Source organism: Eurytemora carolleeae, unplaced genomic scaffold (assembly GCF_000591075.1).
Source record: "Eurytemora carolleeae unplaced genomic scaffold, Eaff_2.0 scaffold1712, whole genome shotgun sequence".
Classification (NCBI taxonomy): domain Eukaryota; kingdom Metazoa; phylum Arthropoda; class Copepoda; order Calanoida; family Temoridae; genus Eurytemora; species Eurytemora carolleeae.
In genome coordinates this window covers 5,183-29,089 of record NW_019397598.1, presented here as the reverse complement: position 1 = coordinate 29,089, position 23,907 = coordinate 5,183, and the positions used below count along the sequence as shown (strand labels likewise).

Below are 23,907 nucleotides of genomic sequence, written 5' to 3'. Positions count from 1 at the left end.
GGAGAAACAGGATTCAAGAAACAAGAAACCAGGAAAAACACGATTGATAAAACAAGAAACCACGAAAAACAGGATCCAAAGAACAAGAAACCAGGAGAAACAGGATTCAAGAAACAAGAAATCATGAAAAATAGGATTCAAAGAACAAGAAACCAGAAAAAACAGGATCCAAAGGATCAGAGATCAGATGAATCAGGAAAATTACTAAAAAAAAAGAAACAGTATTCCACAAATCATGGGAAAACTAAACTCAGAATAAACCCTTGTACAATTTAATTACAAAATGAATGAATTTCACCATAAAAGGAATAAATGTTATTATAAAATGAATGGCATCAAATGAATTATTTAAATTGTAAAATATATGCATAAGAAGGGTGGAGTGAAGGGACCAAGGCGGGACTGTATAAAGTCACGTTTTCTTCCGTCACGATCCAGAGAAAAATAACATTTACACCATTCTCGTTTATATACGATAGATATAAGATTTCAAGCCCTAAGTTAAAAATTTGACACGCTGCAAAAGAGCATATATATATTATATATACACATGTTTATATATGCAGAAATATTGACGCAAAATAGAATACATTAATACATTTAATAGTAGGGAAATTTAAATGACATTTTAAGGGAAAGAGTGTAATGAGAAAAGGAGCAGAGTACAAATTTACCATCTTAATTAGAATTTATTCATCGTAAAACGTCTAATTTTTATCAAATGAATCCTAAACAAAGGAATTGAGTCTTTGTCACAAACTCTGATTTTCTAATTCCTATATCTTTACAATCCAATGTTGTAGACATTTGACATTTCAAACTATAACTTCTGTTAGATCAAATAATATAAGTTTGAAATATCAAAGGTTTACGACATGGGGTTCTAAAGATATAGGGATTAGAAAATCGGAATTTGTGGCAAGGACTCATTTTCTTTTTCCATAATACTGTCGTCTCAGTTCAACTACGTTACCTAGTCGGTCTCTCCCTTCAAGGATAAAGGAAGGAAGTACGTGTATGTATAGAGGAAGGAAGTGTTTAACCCTATTCCTGCTGGGGGGGGGTCAATTTGACCCCCCCCCCTGTAGTATTTTTTACATAACTCAAAAAGTATTGGTCTGAGGCTAATGAAATTTTCTGACTTTTCTTACATACCCAAAGCCCTCCCTTTAGGCCTAAAACCGGGCTTTAATACTAACTGCCTGAGTCCTTAGGCACACTGCCTGAATGACTGATTTTGCCTGTAACAAACTAAATCTTTGTTTTGACCCATTTTCACTTGTCAGATTTTGATAAAATTTAGCTTTTTGGAAAGCCTATGGCATAAGGAAACGGATTACACAAGTTTTGCGAAAAAAATGCAAACTTTTAGCAAACAACCTGTCAAAGGAAATTTTCACATTTTTAGTTTTTCTTGATTTAAAATCAGGTTATTTAAAATTTTGCAAAAAATTTTGCATATTTGAAATGGCATATTCAAGGGCTTTTCAAAAATGTATAATTTTTCATTTTTTGGACAAATTATTTTTTGCAAACATTTTTACTATATAACTGGATTTTGCGATAAAAAATTCAATTTTTGCAAATTTGCAATTTTTTGCAGATTCTAAAAGTAGAGCACAAGAGCTTTCTAATGATGTATCATTTGTCATATTTGGACATAAAACATGGGATTTAGAGGGGGGGTCAAATTGACCCCCCCCCCCCAGCATATCCTGGTTTTCAAGTACCCCAGCAGGGATAGGGTTAAAGATAAAGGAAGGAAGTGTAAGTATAGACTAAGGAAATGTAAGAATAAAGGAAGGAAGTGTAAGAAGGAAGGACGGAAGTGTATGGATAAGGAAGAAAGTGTAATAATAAAGGAAGGAAGTGTAAGAATAAACAGGAAGTCTAAGGATAAAGGAAGGAGGTGTAAGGATAAAGGAAGGAATTGTAAGGATAAGGAAAGAAGTTTTAGGATAAGGGAAGGAAGTGTAAGGATAAAGGAGGGAAGTGTCAGGATAGAGGAAGGAAGTGTAAAAATAAAAGAAGGAAGTGAAAGGATAAAGAAGGAAGTGAAAGGATAAAGAAAGGAAGAGTAAGTATAAAGGCAAGAACTGTACAGATAAAGAGTTCCAGAGGAGAAAATGTTTTCTAAATGTGTTCCCTCCAGCTGGGTTCATTCTACTGTAATATCTGTCCATGTCATCTAATAACAGCAGGGGGGTAATTAGGAACATCTACATCAGGATATTTATATATTTTTATATCCCCGGGATATTATTCCCTGATCCCATGTCCCATGCTCAATTTAAGGCCCACGCAACCTATTCTCTTCCTCCCTTTGCTTTCTCTTTTCTTCTAAATTTGACAATAATAATACATTTTTATTCCTGTTTATATTTTTATACAAAACGTGAAAATCGTGAAAAATCTACAAATTCTAAAAAAAGAAAAACCCAAGTAAATTCTTGGTTTAGGTTTAGATGATTAAATTTGATAAAAGATTTGATCAAATTGAATTTTGTAATCTTTCCGTCAGATTATTTTAAATTCTTTCGTTCGCAGAGGGATTTTAAAATCAAGGACGTTTCAAGTTGAATAAATTTTAAACATGCTTAGATTTCAGCTTACGTGGATTAATATTTGTTGAGCTGATTAAATCTTTGGTTTGTTTGCTGATAATCAGCTCTCTACCCTGCTGACTGATTATAGTCTCCAGGTGATGTATCCTCTGTACTGCTAGTTCATGCTGCTCCGTCAACTCCTCCACCATCTTCTCCTTCCTCCTCACCACCTCCTCAACCTTCTCCTGGAGACCTTGAACCTCTACCTCGAACTCTCTCTTCATCCTTCTTTGCTCCTGAACCTTGTCATGTATCTCCGTCTTGTGAAGGATCAGCATTGAGTTAATCTCCTCTGAGAGTTTATTCTTCTCTTCTGTTAGATTCTCCAGGTTAAGAGTAAACTCCTTCCTCACAACTCCCGTTATATCCTTCCTCTCCTCCTCCAACCTTTCCTTCGTCTCCTCTAGCTCAACCAACCGGAGCTCCAGCTTACTGTTGATGGACTCCAGGAGATGGTTGTTCTCCTCTGTCTTCATATTCTTCTCCCTCATCTCCCCCAGCCTCACCTTCAACTCTTCAACCTCCCTCACCATCTCTGCAATCTCGGAATCATGTTTCATCTTTAATCTCTTTAATCTAGTTTCAAAACTCTTCTCACTGTCCTCTCGACTCTTCTTCATCTCTAGTTCTAGTTTCTCTATTACTCGATCTATCTCCAGATCTCGTTCCTTGGAGAACTTAAACCTGAGTTCAGATTCTCGATCTTTCCATTGTTTCTCAAAGTTCTCGTTTACTTTTCGTTCAAACTCCTTCCGTTCACTCTCCTCGTTTGTTTTAAACGTGAGAAGTTCGTTTGCATGTTTTCTATTCAGAGCTTTCTTCATGTCTTCCATTTCTTCTTTTATATTCTTCTGTTCGTTGTCTGCCTTATCTCTGTACAGTTTCCTGATTTGTTCTGCTTCATCCATCCATCTTGTTCTCTCCTCCTCCTGTTTTCTTCGTTCTCGTTCTATCTCATCCCGGAGCTGTTGAACCTCGTCCTGATGAAAGGATTGAATCTGCTCCGCCTGCTTTCTGAACCTTTCCAGCTGAGCCACCTTCTCCTCCTCAATTATCTCCTTCTTCTCTCTTTCAACCTGAACCCTGTACTGATCAAAGGACCTGGAGAAATCTCGCCTCAGGGTTTGTTCCTGCTCCTCTAGTTCTCTTCTCTGTCCTGCCTTGATATCTGAGAGTTGGGTTGAGTGTTTTCTCATCAACTTCTCCACCTCAAGCTCTAGACTTTTAGCAGTTTGATCTTTTATCTTCTTCACTTTCTGATCCATCCATCTTTCCCTCTTTATCTTATCCGAGCTTTCACTCATATGCTTCAACCTGTTCAACTCTGAAAATAAAATTGATTTCAGATTTTTATTTTAAATTTTAAATTTTAAACTCACCAATAGAGTGTCGTGTTTCAATAGCTTTCAGATTTTCCTTTCCGCGTTTTTCGACAGTTCTTAGTTCTTTTGTCAAATCTTCGCACTTCTCATTTATCAGCTTCTTATCAGCTATCAGCTGATCAATAAATGCCTGGTGACGTGCCACTGTATCCTCGTACTGTTTCCTCTGTATCTCCGTTCTCTGCTTGTTCTCTCTGAGTATCTGGTTTATATTCTCCGAGGTTACAAGGTTGCTCTGCTCCAATCCAGATTTCAGGATTGTTATGGTTCTCCTCTCTTTCTCAAGTTCTAGGCAGAAAGATAAAGACTATTTTTATAATTTTATTCAATTGTTATCATTATTATAATTGTGTACTTGCAAACAATTTAAAGGGCCTGTAAGCGTAATTTCAAGTTTCTTGCGCATTTCTTGCTTTTAAGAAACAAGGGAGAACTCACAGAAAAAAAAAAACACATTTCAAGTCAGAGAAACGACTTTATCTACCACATTTACTCAGATTAAGGTTTCATGGATACCGTTATGAATAGGCCATTGTCATCTTTGCATGAAGAGTATCTTGAAATTACGCTAAAAGTCTCTATAATTGTGACAATGGGGTTAAAAAATTACGTTTACTTTAAAATCAGAACCTCTATTTACTGCGTGTTTTTTCATTATTATCATAATATTGTCAATTTAAAGATGTTTTCAATCAATATTTACCAAGATTAAGATTCATCACTTCCTCTGAAAGATCTGCAACAGATTTAGAAAGAAGATCTCCTAGTTTAGGAATATCAGGGTGTAGACTATAGGATACAGTTTTAACCTTGCTTTTAGTTCTCTCATCCTTCTCTTCACTCTCCGCCAGGAACTTCAGTAGTTTCTGACTATTGGAGAAATCTTGGATGGACGAGTTTGCAGCATAATCCTGGGTTTCAGAACGGGATTCTGATTTCTTGAGACGATCCAAACATTTCTTCTTTAACTTCTCAAGATCTTCATCACTTAATCTTTCTTCCTCTTCCACATCTACATTTTCATCAAGACCTTCACTTCTTTCATCTTCTGGTTTATAGTTTTCTTTGATCTCTTCATCTTCTGGTTTATGGTTTTCTTTGATCTCTTCATCTTCTGGTTTATGGTTTTCTTTGATCTCTTCATCTTCTGGTTTATGGTTTTCTTTGATCTCTTCATCTTCGATGGTTTGGATAAAGTTTCTGATTTTATTTTGGAATACGTCAGAGTTCTTAGCTTCCTGATTCTCTTGAGGAGATTCGAACGTTTGAATCTCCAGATCTCTGCATGTATCTAAATCTCTATTTTCTCCGGTAGTAATTGGATCACTTGTATGTTTTATATTCCTATCCTCTGTCAAGTGTGTTCTCGGAGTATCCTCAAAATGAAAGGTTTCTTTATCTAACTCCTGAACCTGAACTTGCATTCTTGGTTCTTCCCTTGGGCTTTCAACTCCGTCCCTGCTTTGTTGACAGGTTTGGGTCGAGTTAGTTGGAGTCCATCTGTTACTGACAGAGTCCAGCTCAGTTATAATGATATCTTCTTCAATCTTCTTCTCTTCATCTTCAGAATAAATTGATGGATCGGTTTCTGTGAGTTTAAATCCTGTTTTCTCCACTTCATATTTAGCTGCTGAGTAGAGTTGATCCAAAGAGAGGTTTATATTTTCCATCCTTATATCTGGGTAGTCATGGCTATACGGAGCAGGACGAATATCAGAATGTTCCTCATTGTCAATAGAGCAGTAATCTATCCTACAAGGAGAAATACTTTGGGGATTATCTCTCTGGGTTGAGTCTAAATCAGGGGACTGGGTTCCAGATCTTGTACTCGAACTTTTATCCGTGTTCTCATCTTTACACAGGATAGGACATGGAGTGGAGTAATCATTATTCCGCTCTAAATAATACCGAGTCTCAAGATTTTCATCTAGAATATTCTGTGATGAATCTTGAGTTCTCCAAGTAGAAGCACCCTCTTCAAGTTCAGTTTTCTCTCCAGTCCTAGCCTTGTACAGGAGAAGGTCTGAACTCAGAGAAAACTCTTCTGTTATTCCGCTATCCCTCGTCATTGAACATAGATCCTCCATTGCTCCATTATTCTTGGTTTTATAAGAGTATTTATCCTGATGATTGGTCTGAAAAGAAATATCTTCAAATATTTCTTCATTCTGTCCTTCAAATGATAAATCCGTTCCTATTCCGCTATCATTGATTCTATATGAGAATTTAGCAAGTTTTTTCTCCAAGGCTGAATCCCGGGATTCTGTTTTTAATTCCTCTTTTACTCCGCTAACGGTGGGTTCGGCGGAAAATTCGTAAAGGTAACTACGACTCTTATCATCGACTGAGTTAGCACTAGATTCTGAACCATGTACGGAACTTCTGCTAGATTCAGATATCTCATCAGAGAAGTCCAGGCTCGGAACATTTTTTGAGATTTTCTTACAATTTTCCTCTTTAGAACTTTCTGAAATATTTTATTTTAGTTTTTTTTCTGAAGAATTTTTTTATCCCTCACCTTGATTCAAATTCTTCTTTTTTCCTGTACTCATCTTTTTCTTCGTCTTAATCAGCCCGGGTTCAGATTTTCTTCTCTAAATAGAAAATAGAACTGAATCATTCACACGAGAGGCGCAACTAGGGGGGGCGGCGGCCGGGCGCGCGCCCTTCCCTAGCACCTGAGTCTGTTTTATTGGATTCATGGTGAAAGATTTCTCTCTGTTTGTTTCCATATTCCGAACCACAATCTTCAAACCAGAGTTCACCTACGGAAATAAATGTCGTTTTAAACAGTCTTAATATTTGGTTTAGATAATGAGTTTTAGGTCGCTTTAAAAGTCTCAATCTTTTTGGGTATCCCAGTAAAGATTTTCTAATTTTAGATTGATCGAATCGAATTTTGTTACGGTACAGTGATAACCAGAAAACTGTAGAAGACTGTATTCCTTTATATTTTCTGACCTGAACTCCATTGAGGCATAAACTCTGCTCTTCACAATACTTCATTATCGTTATCTTAAAACACAATTTTCACAATTTTTCGAAAACAACGAAATTATTATTTACTAAAATTAGTCCCCCCTCTACCTCAGGAAGAAATTGGCCTTCTTCTCCGAAAATTTTTTATAAGCCTGCTGGTAGAATGTTGCAGGCTTATAAAATGTTTGAGACAGGGTCGATTTTTAAGTGTCGCAATTGATTTTACCGCTGTAACTCATAAATACTTTGCTGTAGCCCTTTACATGTACATGGTAGAAATATAATGCATTTTTGGTTAGATTTTTGCTCAAGAAGTGATTGGCAAAATTATCATCGATTTTTGCTTGCGAGCTTGAGACCTTTTAATAACAGTGGGGGGAAGACGTCCTTTCATACAGTAAGACCCATGAAACTGTGCAATATGAAGACGACTGTTAGACTCATTTTTTCCATTATTACACACAGACCCACACCACTTCACAAGTAGATTTTCAAGCCACAAATAACATGGCTGAAATGTCGTCTTCCTATTACACAGTTTTATTAGTCTCAATGAAGAAAATATTAGTTTAAAAATATAATACGTAATATATTTCTATTCTCCGGTTTAACTGTCCCTACTCCAGGGTGTATACCTGTATACGCATCAGGAATGTAGAATCAATATTTCTATTCCTTGAGTTTAGATTGATCAATATCCCCGTACAAACTTTAACCGAGGCAGGAGGAGCATATATACATGACTCATTTAATATGCTACAGGGAGTTAATATAAGATGACGACTTTGAATTCGTCTTTAATTAAACGCAGCATTCAAGTACTGACAGTAATAGACAGTAACAGTCACAACAATCCAGCCAGCTGTAAAACGTATATGTATCGATTGTCGAATTTAAAGTTTCGCAACCCCTTGGTCTTAGGATTACTTATAGTTTTTGAAATGACAGCGTAGTTGTTTTTGGCATTAGATTAAAAGGAGTAGTTCGCAATATACTGAACGTGTTTCGCTTGAAAGCCTCCACATGTTTTCACGAGATCTAAGTATATAAAGTAGTAATGTCTGTTTGTTTCTTTGGAAGTCCGATAAAAACTCAATCCATTTGTCTCAAATTTAGATTGGGGAACTGGGTTCTAAGCTGGGTTTTAAAGTTTTAAATTGAGTGGGTTGAATTTTGTTTCCAGGAAGAGCTGGGTTCCCAAGTTAGTGATCAATAAAACTGTATATGTTCTATCAAAAACACTTTCGATTTTGCCATTTAATTCTTATTTCTATTATTTTTTAATCAATTATTTTATTCTTAACTTTTACTCTCTCTTAATGTAAAATAACCAGGGTTTTCAACGTTCAATTCCATGACACTGTGACTATACAGGATTACCCACAAAAAAATGAGATTTAGGATACGGCTTAACGTAATCTTTACATCCTTGTATCCTAAATTTACGTAATCTTTACAACCTTGTATCCTAAATTTACGTAATCTTTACAACCTTGTATCCTAAATTTACGTAATCTTCACAACCTTGTATCCTAAATTTACGTAATCTTTACACCCTTGTATCCTAAATTTACGTAATCTTTACACCCTTGTATCCTAAATTGATGGTTCCTTCCTTATAGCTTTATAACTGTTTGTATTTTCGGCCAAACCAATTAACACACCCTTAAAAGACCATACTAAAGACCAAAGATAAAAATTAACCTACTTATATAGATCTTCAGACTGTAAATGATCTTCATTAAATGCTAATCCTTTGTGGGTAACCCTGTAATGATTTGCTGCCGTAAGTTCTTTTTATTTAAATCGAAATATGTTGTAAAATAACGTCAATAATGTCACTGTTTTTGGTTACTAATCATCATTTTTAGTTATTAGGTAGTTTATCATTACTTTATACAGGGTTACCCACAAAGATGACTCTTTTTGTAGGTTGATCTAAAGGTTTAAGGTAAACAGCTGCAGAGAATTTATTTATACAGGGTGTCCCACGCAAACATGACGGTTGGTGAATAGTTTTAAATGTCTTCTCCCATAATTTGTTAAGTTGTTGTGATACCAAATAGAAAATTATATGGCAGTGATTAAAGTATAGTAAAATTTATTTCAAAGTAAAATATTATTCAAGTTAAACATTATTCAAGTATAAGAGATTTTCTTGCGACACAAACTATTTAATATCTAATACAGTATATGGAAGAAGACATTCAAAACTATTCACCAATTGTCATGTTTCGTGGGACATCCTGAATCAATTCAGTCGTCGTTGAAGTCACATACTTTGCGTATAACCCTGTAAGTGTATAAAGCTGAAATATAAAGAATATAAGATAAAATACCATTAACACTGAACAATATATTTATAATTACAAAATAAACACATATTTGAAAATTTATGCACGTCTTATTTACATAATTCCATTTTAAATATTTTTACAAAAGTTCAATATTTTAAAGCTTAAAATTCAAAGTTGAAATTAAATATTTTGATTAAAAAATTTGAAAGCGTTTTTACAACATTTGGCACGTTTAACAGTTTTTAGTTGATATCATCAGCTTTCTACTTAAATATGATTACAGGAAAAATAAAAAAGCAGACAGGGAAGTTATTAATATATTCACATTGTTAATTATCGTTAACTGTTTATACTGTATTAGAAATTGTCCATTTACAGAAATGATTGAAAGGTGATTGTCTTCAGACACGATTGTACACATCGAATTCATCATTGAACTATAATGGCCGATAAAGCGATTGCACGCAAAGACGATGTATAAAATGAATCATCATAAGCAAAAAGGTTACATTTGACGAAGTGAGTATATACTGTTACAATAAGCTTGTGAATCGAGAAAAAAGTCGAAAAAAACATTTCAATATAAAAATTGTTGAAACCTACTTTACAGAATTAAAAAAAAATGAAAATTTTCAACGATTTCAGCTCCGGGTTTAAAGTCGGTTCTATGATATTAAAATGGTTTTTAAGCTTTTTCTTCTTCTCTAGAACAATATACTTTTTTGCTTCTTTAAATAATTCAGGAAGAATGTTTGGCCCTAAATGGGTATTGAAAATGTTTACAATTTTAATACATAAAAAAAAATATTTGAAAAAGACAGAATGACGAACTCAACAATAAAGTTGCAAATGGAATAGATCAATTCCAATATACACGAGTTCCAATGCTTTACGGTATAATATAAAAAAGAGCATTTTTTCACAAAATCAACTTCCAATAATATAAGAAGTTTTTCATTTTTAGTATTTGTGTAAATGCAAAGTTTCTGCTGAAAGCCAAGTTAAATCCTGAAAGCAAATCGTTTAAAAAATGTAGTCTTCATTTTAGCATTTTCATTTTATGTTGTTTTTTAGTTTTGCTTGATTCATCTTGATTTGATTAGCATTTCAAAGATTTTTGTGACTTGATTTAATTCTTGCATGGCTTTGATTTTACTTGATTTTGTATTTGGTTGATTAAACTATGGACTTTATTAATCAAGATAGACTTTGTTCTTGGATTTTAGACTTGTTTTTTAATGGTGTGATTTAGACTTGATTTTATTCTTGGGCTCCAGGCTTGATTTTATTCTTCATTGGGTTTTGGACTTGATTTTATCCCAGGGTTTTAGACTTGATTTTATCCTTGGTATTAGACTTGATTTTATTCTTGGGTTTTAGACTTAATTTTATCCTTGGTATTAGACTTGATTTTATTCTTGGGTTTTAGGCTTGATTTTATCCTTATTACTAGACTTTATTTTATCCCAGGGTTTAGACTTGATTTTATCCTTGGTATTAGAGTTGATTTTATTTTTGAGTTTTAAATTTTATTTAATTTTTGGGTTCTAAAATTAATATTTAGGGGGGTTTTTAAGCTTGATTTTAATCTTAGGCTCAAATTTATATTACAATTGGGTTTAAGACTTAAGGTTTAGACTTGATTGTAATCTTGGGTTTTATACTTTATTTTTTTCTTTGTTTTTAGGCTTAATATTATTTTTGGGCTCTGGCTGTTTATTATTAGAAATTGTCCTTGCTAACATGAATTTTGTTCTTCTTGTGTATTCTAAACTTGATTGTTTTCTTCTTGTGTAATTTAAACTTGATTGTTTTCTTCTCTCTCAGCAATAACAGCAGCCTGCCTTTTATAGTCGGGTCTAAATAGATAAGAAAATTTATTATTCTGGAACATTTTAATTTATAAACATAAACGATATTTTTGCTTGAATACAACATGATTTAGATAAGAACGATCATGTTGTTGTATGTACGATTATGGACGCTAAACGCAACATAGTAGATTTAAGCAAAAAAAGGCTGTAATTCAACTCTCATATTCTGTAATTCACCTCGCATATTCTGTAATTCACCTGTCATATTCTGTAATTCACCTCATATTATGTAATTCACTTCTCATATTCTGTAATTCACCTCTCATATTCTGTAATTCACCTCTCATATTCTGTAATTCACCTCTAATATTCTGACACAAATATTTTGTTCGATTTTGTTTACCCTGATATCACTTGACACTCCTGACAACCCAACACACTTTATTAAAGGTTTCTGACTTTAAAAAGGTTTGACAAAATCTGAAGGGTTTTACACTTTTCAAAATTGTTTATTCTAAACATTAATTTTTATTATACTCCTGTCACAGAAAACTTACTTAGTTAGATTCTATAAAATTAAAACTGATGTTTCAAAAAAAAAACTTCCCTAATGGTAACCGCTGTAAAAAACGCATTTAAGAGTAAAGACTACTTCTGTATAAGAAAACATTTACTTATTGGTAACTGCTTTAAAATACGTACTTAGTTAAGACTACTTCTGTAAAAGAAAAAAAAACTTACTTAATGGCAGCAGTAAGAAAAACTCCAACTAGTAACAAACCAGCCAAACAACAGTTTGCTATTCTATCATCTAGAATCCTAAATATGATGGTTATAAATATTTATTTAAATAAATTATTCAGAAAATTAAAAATATCGTCTTTAATCTATGAGAGTTAAATTTAAAGACAATGCACGCACAAAAAAGGCAAAAAATTGTTTTATTTTCAAGTAAATTTCAAATTGGAATTTTAAACCCTTTTTCAATTTACAAATTTGATTTTCAAGACGATCTTTCTCCAATGGTGATGTCCAATGGAGTTAAGAATATAACCCAACCTGAACATCCATTCTCCGAACATGGTGCAGACTACTCCGAAGGCCTGGGCGGAGGCATTAAGAAGACCGCTGGAGGTTGCCTCCGACTCCGGGTAGGTTATCTCGGCTGCAAATTCAAACCCGAGAGGCAGGTAGCCGGTCATAAAAAATCTAAAATAGGAAATATTATTTTGTTTAAAATCTTCCAGTTAAGGCATGAGACTAAATATGGCACTGGCACTGACACTTACATTGGCCTATTTTTGGAAATGAAACTGGCACTGGACCATCTCTTAAATGACCCTAACACTGGACCATCACTGAACATTAAACTGGCACTGGACCATCACTAAAATGACACTAGCACTGGACCATCACTGGAAATTTCATTGGAAACGACCATCAACGAAAATGAAACTGGTACTGACCCTGCCACTAGCAATAGAAATGGCACTTACAGACACTGGAAATGGCATTATCACTATGACACTAACACTGCCACTGGCAATAGAACTGGAGAGCGCAACCAATATTGCTTTGAAGTGGTGCTTAAACTGGCATAAATACTAACGTCCCATGAAAAGTAAAGTATATTATTTAGATCTTTAAAATATAAACTTACCCAAGCATTGAAGCAGTCACATACACTATCCAGATGTAACCACACCTAGAAAACAAACAGTTCTTCAACTAGTAGTCAAAAATGCATGAAAATGTAAATAACAAACCTTCTTATCAGAATTCTAGGTAAAAGTTACAGGAACTTAATTTCAAATGACTTTCCATGAATAGAATAGAATGTCCGATTCACATCAGCATCCTTAAAACCATGTCTTATATGCATGTGCATCTGCAGGAGATATCCATAATTTTCCATTGAAATCGTGGGTTTAAAGGGAACCGATGTGAATCGGGCATGTCCCTCTTTAAATGGAAGTCAACTTAAAATTGCAACGACAGTCCCTTTAAGAGTTCACTGTACACTGTACAATGTACATATCGTATTTACCTGAAGGTAAAAGTGTACAGTATCATTCCAATAAACGAGCATATGTACACAGTCAAGGTAGTCGCCTAAAATGTTAACAAAATGTAGAATTTTATTAAAAAATATAGAAATTAACAAAATGCAAGAAATTAGCAAAATGTAGTTTTTACAAAATGCAGAATTTGGACAATATGTAGAATTTTAACTAAAAAATGTAGAACTTTAACAAAAATGTAAAACAAAAATGTAGAATTTTAACAAAAATGTAGAGTTTTAACAAAATATAAAAACTTTCACTAAATGAAGAGTTTAGAAAAAATATAGAATAAAATATAATTTTTTTAACTTTTGAATTTTTCAACCTTAAACTGATGAGTTTTATCCAGAATAATTCCACAGAGCATTGAACCAGCCATTCCACTTAGAACTATCACTAAACCTATCCACCCAGCATCCTCAGTTACTCCCTAGATTCATTAGTTTATTCCTAGATACTCCCTAGATTCATTAGTTTATTCCTAGATACTCCCTAGATTCATTAGTTTATTCCTAGATACTCCCTAGATTCATTAGTTTATTCCTTGATACTCCCTAGATTCATTAGTTTATTACTAAATACTCCCTAGATTCATTAGTTTATTACTAAATACTCCCTAGATCAACGGGATTAATTTATTTCTATAGATTTTCCATTCTAGGACACTACATAGATTTGGGAATAATATAATCCTGAATAATCCCTGGATTGAGTATTAATTGACTCCTTGACATTTCATAGATTTAGGATTAATCTAATCCTGACACTACCTAAATTTGGGACTAATTGACTAATTGATATTTCAAGATTTAGGATTAATCAATTCCGGGATACTTCCAAGGTTTAGGATTAAGTTACTCCTGGACACTTCCTTTATTTGGGATTTTAAAAGTATTGTAAACGAAATCTAAAATGACCCTATATAAATATATACTCATAAGCGATTCTCAAAGATGCTCTATATCACCTATTAAACCTCTTTACTTCGAATTTATATTGGATGTCGGGAAGGTTTACAGGGTACCTTTGTGAATCGATAATGATAACTTTCATGAATCCCAATATTTAAGTTGAAGAGTACCTCATAATGGAAATGTTTTACGACAGTACTGTTGAGAAGTGTTGAAATAGCGTAGAATACTCCTACATTCATACCATAGGTCAATAGGAGTAGGATATATCCACGGTTTCGGAGCAGATTCCTAGATATTCATTAATTTATTTCATTCATTTTTTCATTCATTTATTCATTTATTCATCTTTTCATTTAGTCATCCTATAGTTTAATAGGAGTAGGATATATCCACGGTTTCGGAGCAGATTCCTAGATATTCATTCATTTATTTCATTAATTTATTCATTCAATTATTCACCTATTTATTCATTCATTCATTTATTCATTTATTCATCCTTTCACCTATTCATTCATTTATTTATTCATCCCATGGTCAATACCAGTAAGAAATATCCAAAGTTTCGGAGCAGATTGTTTAGAAATCATACATGTAAAAGTATGGTTGGTACGGTTTCTTCTGTCCTACAGCATTTCCGTCCTACAGTACTTCCGTCCTACGATACTTTGGAACTACGATCCAACTATAGGTCGGATATATAGTCTATTTTGTTACTCCGACCTACGCAGGAACTGCAGATATTGTCAGTATATATAGTTGACAGTGCTACCATAAGGATCGATGTCCCGGTTGCACACAAATTTAAGATACACACTTTTTGTAGGTCAGATGCACACTTTTGTAGGTCAGATGCACACTTTTTGCAGGTCGGATGCACAACTTTGGTTGGTTGGATGCACACTTTTTGTAGGGCGGATGCACAACTTGAACAGGTCGGATGAACAACTTTAGTATGGTCAGATGCACAACTTTAGTTATAGGTCATATGCACAACTTTAGTTATAGGTCAGATGCACAACTTTAGTTATAGGTCAGATGCACAACTTACAACTTTAGTTATAGGTCAGATGCACAACTTTAGTTATAGGTCAGATGCACAACTTCAGTTATAGGTCAGATGCACAACTTTAGTTATAGGTCAACTGAACAACTTTAGTAGGTCAGCTGCACAACTTTAGTTATAGGTCAGATGAACAACCTTAGTAGGTCGGCTGCACAACTTTAGTTATAGGTCAGATGAACAACTTTAGTAGGTCAGCTGCACAACTTTAGTTATAGGTCAGATGAAAAACTTTAGTAGGTCGACTGCACAACTTTAGTTTGTCAGATGCACAACTTTAGTAGGTCGGCTGCACAACTTCAGTGGGTTGGATGCACAATTTTTGTAGGTCGTATGCACAACTTTAGTATTATAGGTAGGATGCAAAACTTTTGTAGGTCGGATGCAGAGATTTTTTAGGTCTGATGCACAACTTTAGTAGGTCAGATGCACAATTTTAGTAGGTCGGATTTCTGGGCCGAGCCCAGTGCTATAGGATAGGCTGGGGGGGTCGAACGCTGCGGCCACATTTATCAAAATGACCAAGTTAAAGCCGATATGTGGGATTTGGTTAGATTAAGACATTTTCTGGGGCAAGCAATGCAGCTAGGACAGGCTAGGGGGCCGAGCGCTGCGGCCACATTTATGATTATATATTTTCATTAATTAATCCAAGGTAAAATAAATTCGATCCTTGATATTTCTAAAAACTACTTTGATAAATGAATGAATTATCATAAAATAAATCTTTTCTGAATTTAATTAAAGGATTCTATTGATACATCCTATGCTAGCGTTTACTCACTTGATGGACTGAACATAAGATTCCTTGTTTTCCTTCTTATTTTGTTGTGCTCTGGTTGGTGGAGTTGGAGGCTCATTTTTGAAAACTAAAAATTAGAAAATTCAAATTTCAAAAATATTTAAGGTTACCCAGTTAAGATAAACGTTAATAAAACAATTAACAATGGAGTAACGAAAATAGTGTAATCAGTGTATGCTCAATATCTAGTATTAGGGATAGTTCCATTGATGTAACCCCTTCAGTCCTCAGACGGACCTGGAGCTAAGCTCGGATTGCAAGTAGTCCGGCCTATAAACAAGACAACGTATTAGCTCTTTGGTATATAGGTATAGGTAGGACAGGACGGATGATAAGTCGCTTCATGAATATCGTGTGGAGAGATTTATCCATTAAAAGAAAACATGTTTTTAACGCATGATTTGAATGTGTGGAAAATTTGAACGCATTGAAAACTAAAACCACCGTTGGACGGAGATTTCTATTTTAAATTCAAGCCAATAGGCGGGAAACACAGCTTGACACAAGGGAGGAGGAAATAGGATCGGTCTGGACTAAAACCGAAATGATGGTTAGTATAAACATTACGGGAAGACAGAAGATTAACTCGTAGTATCAGGCGAATGAAAAGCAGAGAGTCACCAGAGAGTTCCGGCTTTCCGTGATTCATATGTATCATTTCATTTTTTTTTTACTTTTAAATACATTTTTCCTATACTCTGTAGATTTACTCACATCAGTTTGGCTTTAGATTTCCTTTATTTCATACCACTTTTAAATGGTAACAATTAGTTATAATAATAGTAAAAATAATAATATAATATTAATAATAATGATGATGATGCTATCAATTATGACAACAATTATACTAAAATGACCTAATTATAATTATTAGCATAAAATAAATATGTTATTTTATAATAGAAAAATAATGATATTTACATATGACAATAAGAACGAAGAGAATGGAAGTATAGATTGCAACAACCAAGAACATAGTGTATAGATCATCTCCTGAACTCAACAACCATAATTTATAAATCAAAAAAATAACTCAATGCGGGGATTTTACTTTTTAGTTTATTTTCACACTTTGTGGTAAAAAAAGTAACAAATGTTTATGTTTTCGTTCAAAAGCCTAAGCAATGGACTTTTTTGCGTTTGCTAGAAAAAAATTTGAAGAGGTAATTTTTGGCATTAAAGTGTGGTTTGGTAATAAAGGATTAAAGGGAGTTTTCGCGAAACATGAAAGGGGGTATAGGCTTACGTCGAAAAATATTCTATGGTAATTGCTACATCTTACTTCTATCTGTGGCGTCTATAAGGAGAAAATTATTAAACAACTCACACCGAAGAACGTAGCGTCACAAATTCAGAAAGTTGTAATATTCAACTGGATCGTAAAAAATCTATTGATTTCCAAGCAAATTATTCAGATATTACATTCTATAATCATCGATTTTTTCGACGCATTCCTATAGTTGATATTTCAATATGTTTTACTTGTTTAGTACACAATATAATTAAAAGGCCGATTATTTGGCTCGATGCTCCTGGAGTTCCATGTAGAAGAGACTCCAACGACACCTAGCCACAAAAAAATCATCGTTCGTTTAAAGTACATCGTTTATAAAGCAAGTAAAACATATTATATAATATCAACTATATACAAATAAATCGAGAAAAAAAGAGATGATTATAGGTTGTAATATCTGAATGATTTGTTTGGAAATAAATTGATTTTTTACGATCCAAGTTGAAAACTGCAACTTTCTAAATTTGTGTGGACACTACGTTTTTAGGTATGTGTTTTTAATTTTCTCCTTTAGACGCAACAGATAGAAGTAAGATTAGTAGCAATCACAATCGAATATTTTCGACGTAAGCCAATGCCACTTTCATTTTCATTTAAGATATGATTTTTCTGGTAGATGATAAAACTTTGGTTTCTATAATAAGAAAATCAATATCTAGTTTTTCAGGATTAAGGATCATCAAAAAGTTTGATTTGAAATGAAGGATCAAGATGTAATCGTTTGAAAAAAGAATAAAATGCGGGTTTGATAATGAAGAATAAATATGTACTAAATATTCATCCACAACAGATCTAGATGCAGTTTTAATAAATAAAGAGTGAACATTTGGTTTCTTTATAAAATATATGGTTTCCTATGAGATGATAATCCTCCTTGTTCTCCTGGTCCTTTACAACAGCTGCTGGAAGAACGAATCCAAGTGCTACTCCCAGCTGGTTTCCAAACACACCGATAGCAGTAGCAGAGCTAACCTGGATATTTCAAACCATAATCATAAAGTTTCTTGAGCCGGGATCTTTTAAAAAGACGGATTAAGTTAAACTATCTCCCTTCTCGCAGAAAGTTTATGCGACATCACAATTTTAAAAACTTCGCAGAGTTGACTTAAATCATAGTTATTTATAAAAGTATAAGTATGTAAATAAAGCTGAAGCTTGCGCTCTACTAATTAGTTGGCCTTGTGACGGACTGCCGAACAAAAGGACGGTCAGAGGGACGGACTGTCGACCAACAGGACGGTCAGAGGGACGGAATACCGACCAACAGGACGGTCATAGGGACGGAATACCGACCAACAGGACGGTCAGAGGGACGGAATACCGACCAACAGGACGGTCAGAGGGATGGAATACCGACTAACAGGACGGTCAGAGGAACAGAATATCGACCAACAGGACGGTCAGAGGGACGGAATACCGACCAACAGGACGGTCAGAGGGACGGAATATCGACCAACAGGACGGTCAGAGGGACGGAATACCGACCAACAGGACGGTCAGAGGGACGGAATACCGACCAACAGGACGGTCAGAGGGACGGAATACCGATCAACAGGACGGTCAGAGGGACGGAACACCGATCAACAGGACGGTCAGAGGGACGGAATACCCACCAACAAGACGGTCAGAGGGACGGAATACCGACCAACAGGACGGTCAGAAGGACGGAATATCGACCAATAGGAGGATGAAGTAAACCTTGCATATTTTTAAATTGTAATACGCATAGTTCTATAAGACATAGATCGAGTTTTTCTCGGTCATTTGGATAAGTAATCAAAACGCTTGAACTTCTGCTTTCTGTGCAGATAATGTTTAACCGTTCCCTCTAGCTACAGGGTGTCCCACGAAACATGACAAGTCGGTAAATAGTTATATAAGTCGTCTTACATATACTTTATTGATATTTAAGGCTTTTTGAAGTTTATTTCGTTAAAAAATGTTTTTTATTCATATTTTACTTTAAAACCAGTTTTACTGTAACATGACTCCCATACAGTATTTGTATCATGTCTTTGGTATCAATCAACTTAACAAATTATGGAAGAAGACATTCTAAACTATTCACCAACTGTCATGTTTCGTGGGACACCCTGTAGCTGCAAGAAGAGAAGAGAATGAGTTTAACACCCTTGGACCTTTTAAAGGTTTCCATCTCTCTATATCCTAGATTATACCTGATGAGCTGGGAACCATGTAGCTGCTAGTTCAGCTGGTATACCTAGAACAAAGATCTGGCTGACCGCTACTACAGTTTGACCGATGAATGTGATGAAAAACTGATCCGGACCAGTGGAAAAAACCTAAAATTAAAAATATTATTTTGATTTAATTAATTCAATACTTCAATTCAGACTTATTTTATAAAACAATTGATATCCCGTTTTTACCTTAATCCAGCTTCCAGCACAAGTACCAAGGGCACCGAGTAGAATCCCAATCCGTAAACCCTAAAAGAACACTAGAACGAAAGTCGTCTTCTTTTTATAATTCAATCAAGGGGTATTCAGAGGGGGGCAAGGGAGCAGTGCCCCACACTGTATACACATGTAAAGGGGGGGGGGCTAACCCTTTGAACTCTGAGGTATCAGACTTTTCAAATCTGAAACTGAAGAGTGAAGAACATAAAAAAATTAGTTTGCTGTTTTTTTCTGCAAGTTTTGTTTGAAGGAGAGATAAAGTAATACTTATATAAGGTAATTGGTCTGTATGTGTACCTTTACAGTGTCCAAAAAGCCAAATGTTTTTAATTAACAGTTTAAATTTTGCCCCCCTCAGCCTTGCATCTGTTAGAGGGGGGCAACAATTTTTTGGCGCCCTTGATTTCAATCTCGCCCAATATCTTTTAATTTTTCTGAAAAAGATTAATACCAAAATGTGAAAAATGTTCCTTGAACATTTATTAGAAAATGTCTGATAGCGATTACAAATTACAACATTACAGTAAGGTCCCTTAATAGTAGTCCACCATTTTCTAGATACAGTTGTGAATAGGGAAAATGAATGATATGAAATTATAATTTTTTATGGATTTTCAGGGTTAAAATGCTAGGTTTAGTTTTTTGGAAGATTAAAATATCTATTCAAACTAAAACACTGTGGATCGCAAGCCACAAATCACAATACTTTTTGAGCTCCGTACAAATACAAAATATATTGCTATAAGAGGGGAGGGGGTTATTTTACAAAATATACATTAAATAAATCTTCACCTTCTTATCAAGAAGCCAGGTTGCTGGGAATATTAAAGGAATGTAGGTGAGCATGAAGATCATACTGCTCCAGTACACGTACAACGTGGACACATCGTAGTACTTCTCCAGGATAGAGGTGATTATAACAAGCTGGGTCCACTACAGTACAATATATGTTTACACTACAGTACATTACATGTTTAAAATGCACTACATTTAATGTTTACACTGCGGTACATCACATGGTTTCACTGCAGTACATTACATGTTCACAATGCAGTACATTACATGTTTACACTGCCGTACATTTAATGATTACACTGCAGTACATTATGTGTTTACATTGCAGTACATTTATGTTTACACTGCAGTACATTTAATGCTTACACTGCAGTACATTCATGTTTACACTGCAGTACATTTAATGTTTACACTGCAGTACATTCATGTTTACACTGCAGTACATTACATGTTTACACTGCAGTAAATTGCATGCTTACACTGCAGTACATTACATGTTTACACTGCAGTACAATACATGCTTACACTGCAGTAAACTACATATTTACACTGCAGTATATTACATCTTTACACTACAGTACATTACATCTTTACACTGCAGTACATTACATGTTTATAATGCAGTACCTTACATGCTTACACTGCAGTACTTTACAAGTTTACACTGCAGTACATTACATGTTTACACTGCAGTACATTACATGTTTACACTGCAGTACATTACATGTTTACACTGATGTGATCCATTACATGTTTACACTGCAGTGCATTACATGTTTACACTGCAGTGCATTACATGTCAACATTGCAGTTTATTATATGTCTACACTGCAGTACATCAAATGTTTACACAGCAATATGTTTACACTGCAATATGTTTGCACTGCAATATGTTTACACTGCAATATGTTTACACTGCAATATGTTTACACTGCAATATGTTTACACTGCATTACAATGAAATCAATTAAACTGTGGAATATGAAGACAAAATTTCACAAATTTTTTTTTATTTTTTTATCTTGAGAATAAGCAAAAAGTTGGAAAATCAGCAAGAAAATGGGTCAGTTAACAATTGCTGTGTTTCTTGTTCATGGGAATATATAAGATCATAATTTGATTTAAACTGTCGTCTTCCAATTCCACAGTTTTCTGGGTCCCCCTAGCTGTAGTACCTGGAATGCATTTGAAGCAGAACACAAGATGAACAGAGTCAATATTAACCATCTGTATGGATACGCCTACAGGTTATTGAAATTATTTTATCAATTTAATTTTTAATGTTTTTATTTCTTTAAACACATATATATGGTTTTATCTGTAGATTCGGCTGTTTGTATCAAATAAATTTTGTATCAAATTTTTTTTTTAAAAAGGGTTAAATTGTTTACGTGAGAAACCAGCATCGAAGCGCCATGTAAGCCTTTTATGAACATTTCGAATTGGAAGATGGATATCTGATATTTTAAAATTTTAAAAATATATTTAAGAATGTTTTATATAGATTAAAATGTTAAATTGTCATACCTTGAATTCGCGTTCTTCATCAACGACGATTTTTTCCTAAAAATAGTTTTAATTTGACAGTATTTCTGAATTTAGAAAAACGGAGCAGAATAAAATCATGACATTCAAAATTCGCCATTTTTTTAGATGATTGCTCACCTTGGCCTCACTGGAAGACATTGTTCAGTCTAATTTTCTATCTGATTTTTGTCCAAGTTCTAAATTCAAGATTCACTACTACTTTTACGTTTTCTATAATTTCTCTAATTTTGTTAACAAATATGTGGAAGTGTCAAATTTTATAATTTTTCTTAGATAAACATTCTTTCTGAAAATAACTTTAATGAATTAAAGTCGTTTAATTTTCTACTTTATCACTAAGAAATAAAAAAAGTAAAGTTCTTACGTTAAAAAAATTTCTTGCTCTTAATTTTGAATGTTGAACTATAGTTTACACAGAGATAGATGTCTTTGATTAGACTTTATCATCCAAGTTAGTTAGTGCCGAAACCCAACTATAGCGTAAACTCGAGTGAAAGTCTCAATTTTCAGCCAAAATAATAAGGATATTCACATCCCACACATCCCACTCTGCACTTAAGATTACGTCCACAGTCCCTTTAATCACTGAAATTACTGAAAATCACTAAAAATCATCTAAAATCATTGTAAATCACGGTCATGATGAATTTTGATAGAACTATATTCTAGGGTTGGGATTGTGAAATACATATTGCTACATTCTTTATCTTCTTAATAATCGGGGGAAGGCAAGCTGTCTTGAGCCACAATATTTGAATATTATATATTTATCTCCATGTCTTTCGACAACCATGACCCTCAAGAGTTCCTTTTAACTACGCCAAATTGTCTTAAAGGGTTAAAATAGAAATTATTAATTATTAAAGTAAAGCATTTTTTTAGTAAACACGTTCCAAGCAAAAAGAATTTCTCGAAGACGAAAATATTGCAGAAAGAAAAATAGGACTGTTGTGGCTCTTGCCTGACGGAAGACAGAACTGTTGAAATGTGGTATTAAGAGAGTTTTGTTGTGGCTCCTGTCCGCTTGCCTTTCTCCCTCTTATCAATAAAGATCAGTATAAAAGATAAAGATAAGATAAGGTACAGCTTAAAACCTGTGAACTGGTTCAACAAATAACTGAAAAGTTAGTTGTTTGTAGGGTAGTGTATCCTATGGTAGTGTATCCTGGGGTAGTGTAAGGTTTGTAGGGTATTGTAAGGGTTTGTAGGGTAGTGTAGGGTTTGTAGGGTAGTGTAGGGTTTGTAGGGCAGTGTAGGGTGTGTAGGGTAGTGTAAGGGTTTGAAAGGTAGTGTAGGGTTTGTAGGGTAGTGTATCCTAAGGTAGTGTAGGGTTTGTAGGCTATTGTAAGGGTTTGTAGGGTATTGTAGGATGTGTAGGCTATTGTAAGGGTTTGTAGGGTAGTGTAGGGTTTGTAGGGTAGTGTAGGGTCTGTAGGGTAGTGTAGGGTTTGTAGGGTAGTGTAAGGTTGTAGGGTAGTGTAAGGGTTTGAAGGGTACTGTAGGGTTTGTAGGGTAGTGTATCCTAAGGTAGTGTAGGGTTTGTAGGCTATTGTAAGGGTTTGTAGTGTAGTTTAGGGTTTGTAGGGTAGTGTAGGGTTTGTAGGGTTTGTAGGGTAGTGTAGGGTAGTGTAGAGTAGTGGTAGTGTAGGGTAGTGTAGGGTAATGTTGGATAGTGTAGGATAGTGTAGGGTAGTGTTTGTAGGGTAGTGTAGGGTAGTGTAGGGTAGTGTAGGGTAGTGTAGGGTAGTGTAGGGTAGTGTAGGGTTTGTTTACATCCTACTCAGGGGGGCTGGATCTTAGCTACCTCTCCGTGTGTATTAGCCTGAGTGTACACTTGGGATATGATGTTTAGAGATTATGGTCCATTCATACAGTACAAACATCAAATATGTAGTACGCTTTCGGAGTAAAAGTGTATGGGGAGGTTTTATAT

General features: G+C 34.5%; 2 protein-coding genes across 2 annotated transcripts; both read right to left on the bottom strand.

Annotated features, from left to right (window-relative positions):
- Positions 1–2,534: 2,534 nt before the first annotated feature.
- Positions 2,535–7,004, bottom strand: LOC111715113 (centrosomal protein of 131 kDa). Its single transcript, XM_023490376.1, has 6 exons — positions 6,950–7,004; positions 6,675–6,753; positions 6,507–6,584; positions 4,692–6,455; positions 3,986–4,276; positions 2,535–3,930 (listed from the first exon to the last, which is right to left on the bottom strand). Exons 1-6 carry the CDS (start codon positions 6,992–6,994, stop codon positions 2,588–2,590), a joined length of 3,600 nt encoding a protein of 1,199 aa, XP_023346144.1. The 5' UTR covers positions 6,995–7,004; the 3' UTR covers positions 2,535–2,587.
- Positions 7,005–9,051: 2,047 nt separating this feature from the next.
- On the bottom strand, positions 9,052–22,278 carry LOC111715115 (uncharacterized MFS-type transporter C09D4.1). The gene is made up of 16 exons (XM_023490377.1): positions 22,092–22,278; positions 21,954–21,989; positions 21,602–21,667; positions 20,424–20,564; positions 19,602–19,661; positions 19,389–19,514; positions 18,066–18,183; positions 16,839–16,910; positions 15,900–15,984; positions 14,223–14,343; positions 13,467–13,571; positions 13,126–13,190; positions 12,739–12,783; positions 12,138–12,287; positions 11,820–11,897; positions 9,052–11,123 (listed from the first exon to the last, which is right to left on the bottom strand). The coding sequence occupies exons 1-16, from the start codon at positions 22,110–22,112 to the stop codon at positions 11,063–11,065; spliced, it is 1,350 nt and encodes a 449-aa protein (XP_023346145.1). The 5' UTR covers positions 22,113–22,278; the 3' UTR covers positions 9,052–11,062.
- Between the last annotated feature and the right edge of the window lie 1,629 nt (positions 22,279–23,907).

What these genes read in the sequence shown, in the direction of transcription:
- LOC111715113 (XM_023490376.1), bottom strand. Translation starts at nt 6,994, where the DNA reads ATGAAGTATTGTGAAGAGCAGAGTTTATGCCTCAATGGAGTTCAG. An exon ending in AAAGAAGAATTTGAATCAAG is followed by an intron (nt 6,456 to 6,506) that starts GTGAGGGATAAA and finishes AAAATATTTCAG; the next exon opens with AAAGTTCTAAAGAGGAAAAT. An exon ending in AGTGATGAATCTTAATCTTG is followed by an intron (nt 4,277 to 4,691) that starts GTAAATATTGAT and finishes CTTTCTGCCTAG; the next exon opens with AACTTGAGAAAGAGAGGAGA.
- LOC111715115 (XM_023490377.1), bottom strand. Translation starts at nt 22,112, where the DNA reads ATGTCTTCCAGTGAGGCCAAG. An exon ending in TAAAACATTTCCATTATGAG is followed by an intron (nt 13,572 to 14,222) that starts GTACTCTTCAAC and finishes TAATGAATCTAG; the next exon opens with GGAGTAACTGAGGATGCTGG. An exon ending in TTTCTTACTGCTGCCATTAA is followed by an intron (nt 11,124 to 11,819) that starts GTAAGTTTTTTT and finishes TTATCTATTTAG; the next exon opens with ACCCGACTATAAAAGGCAGG.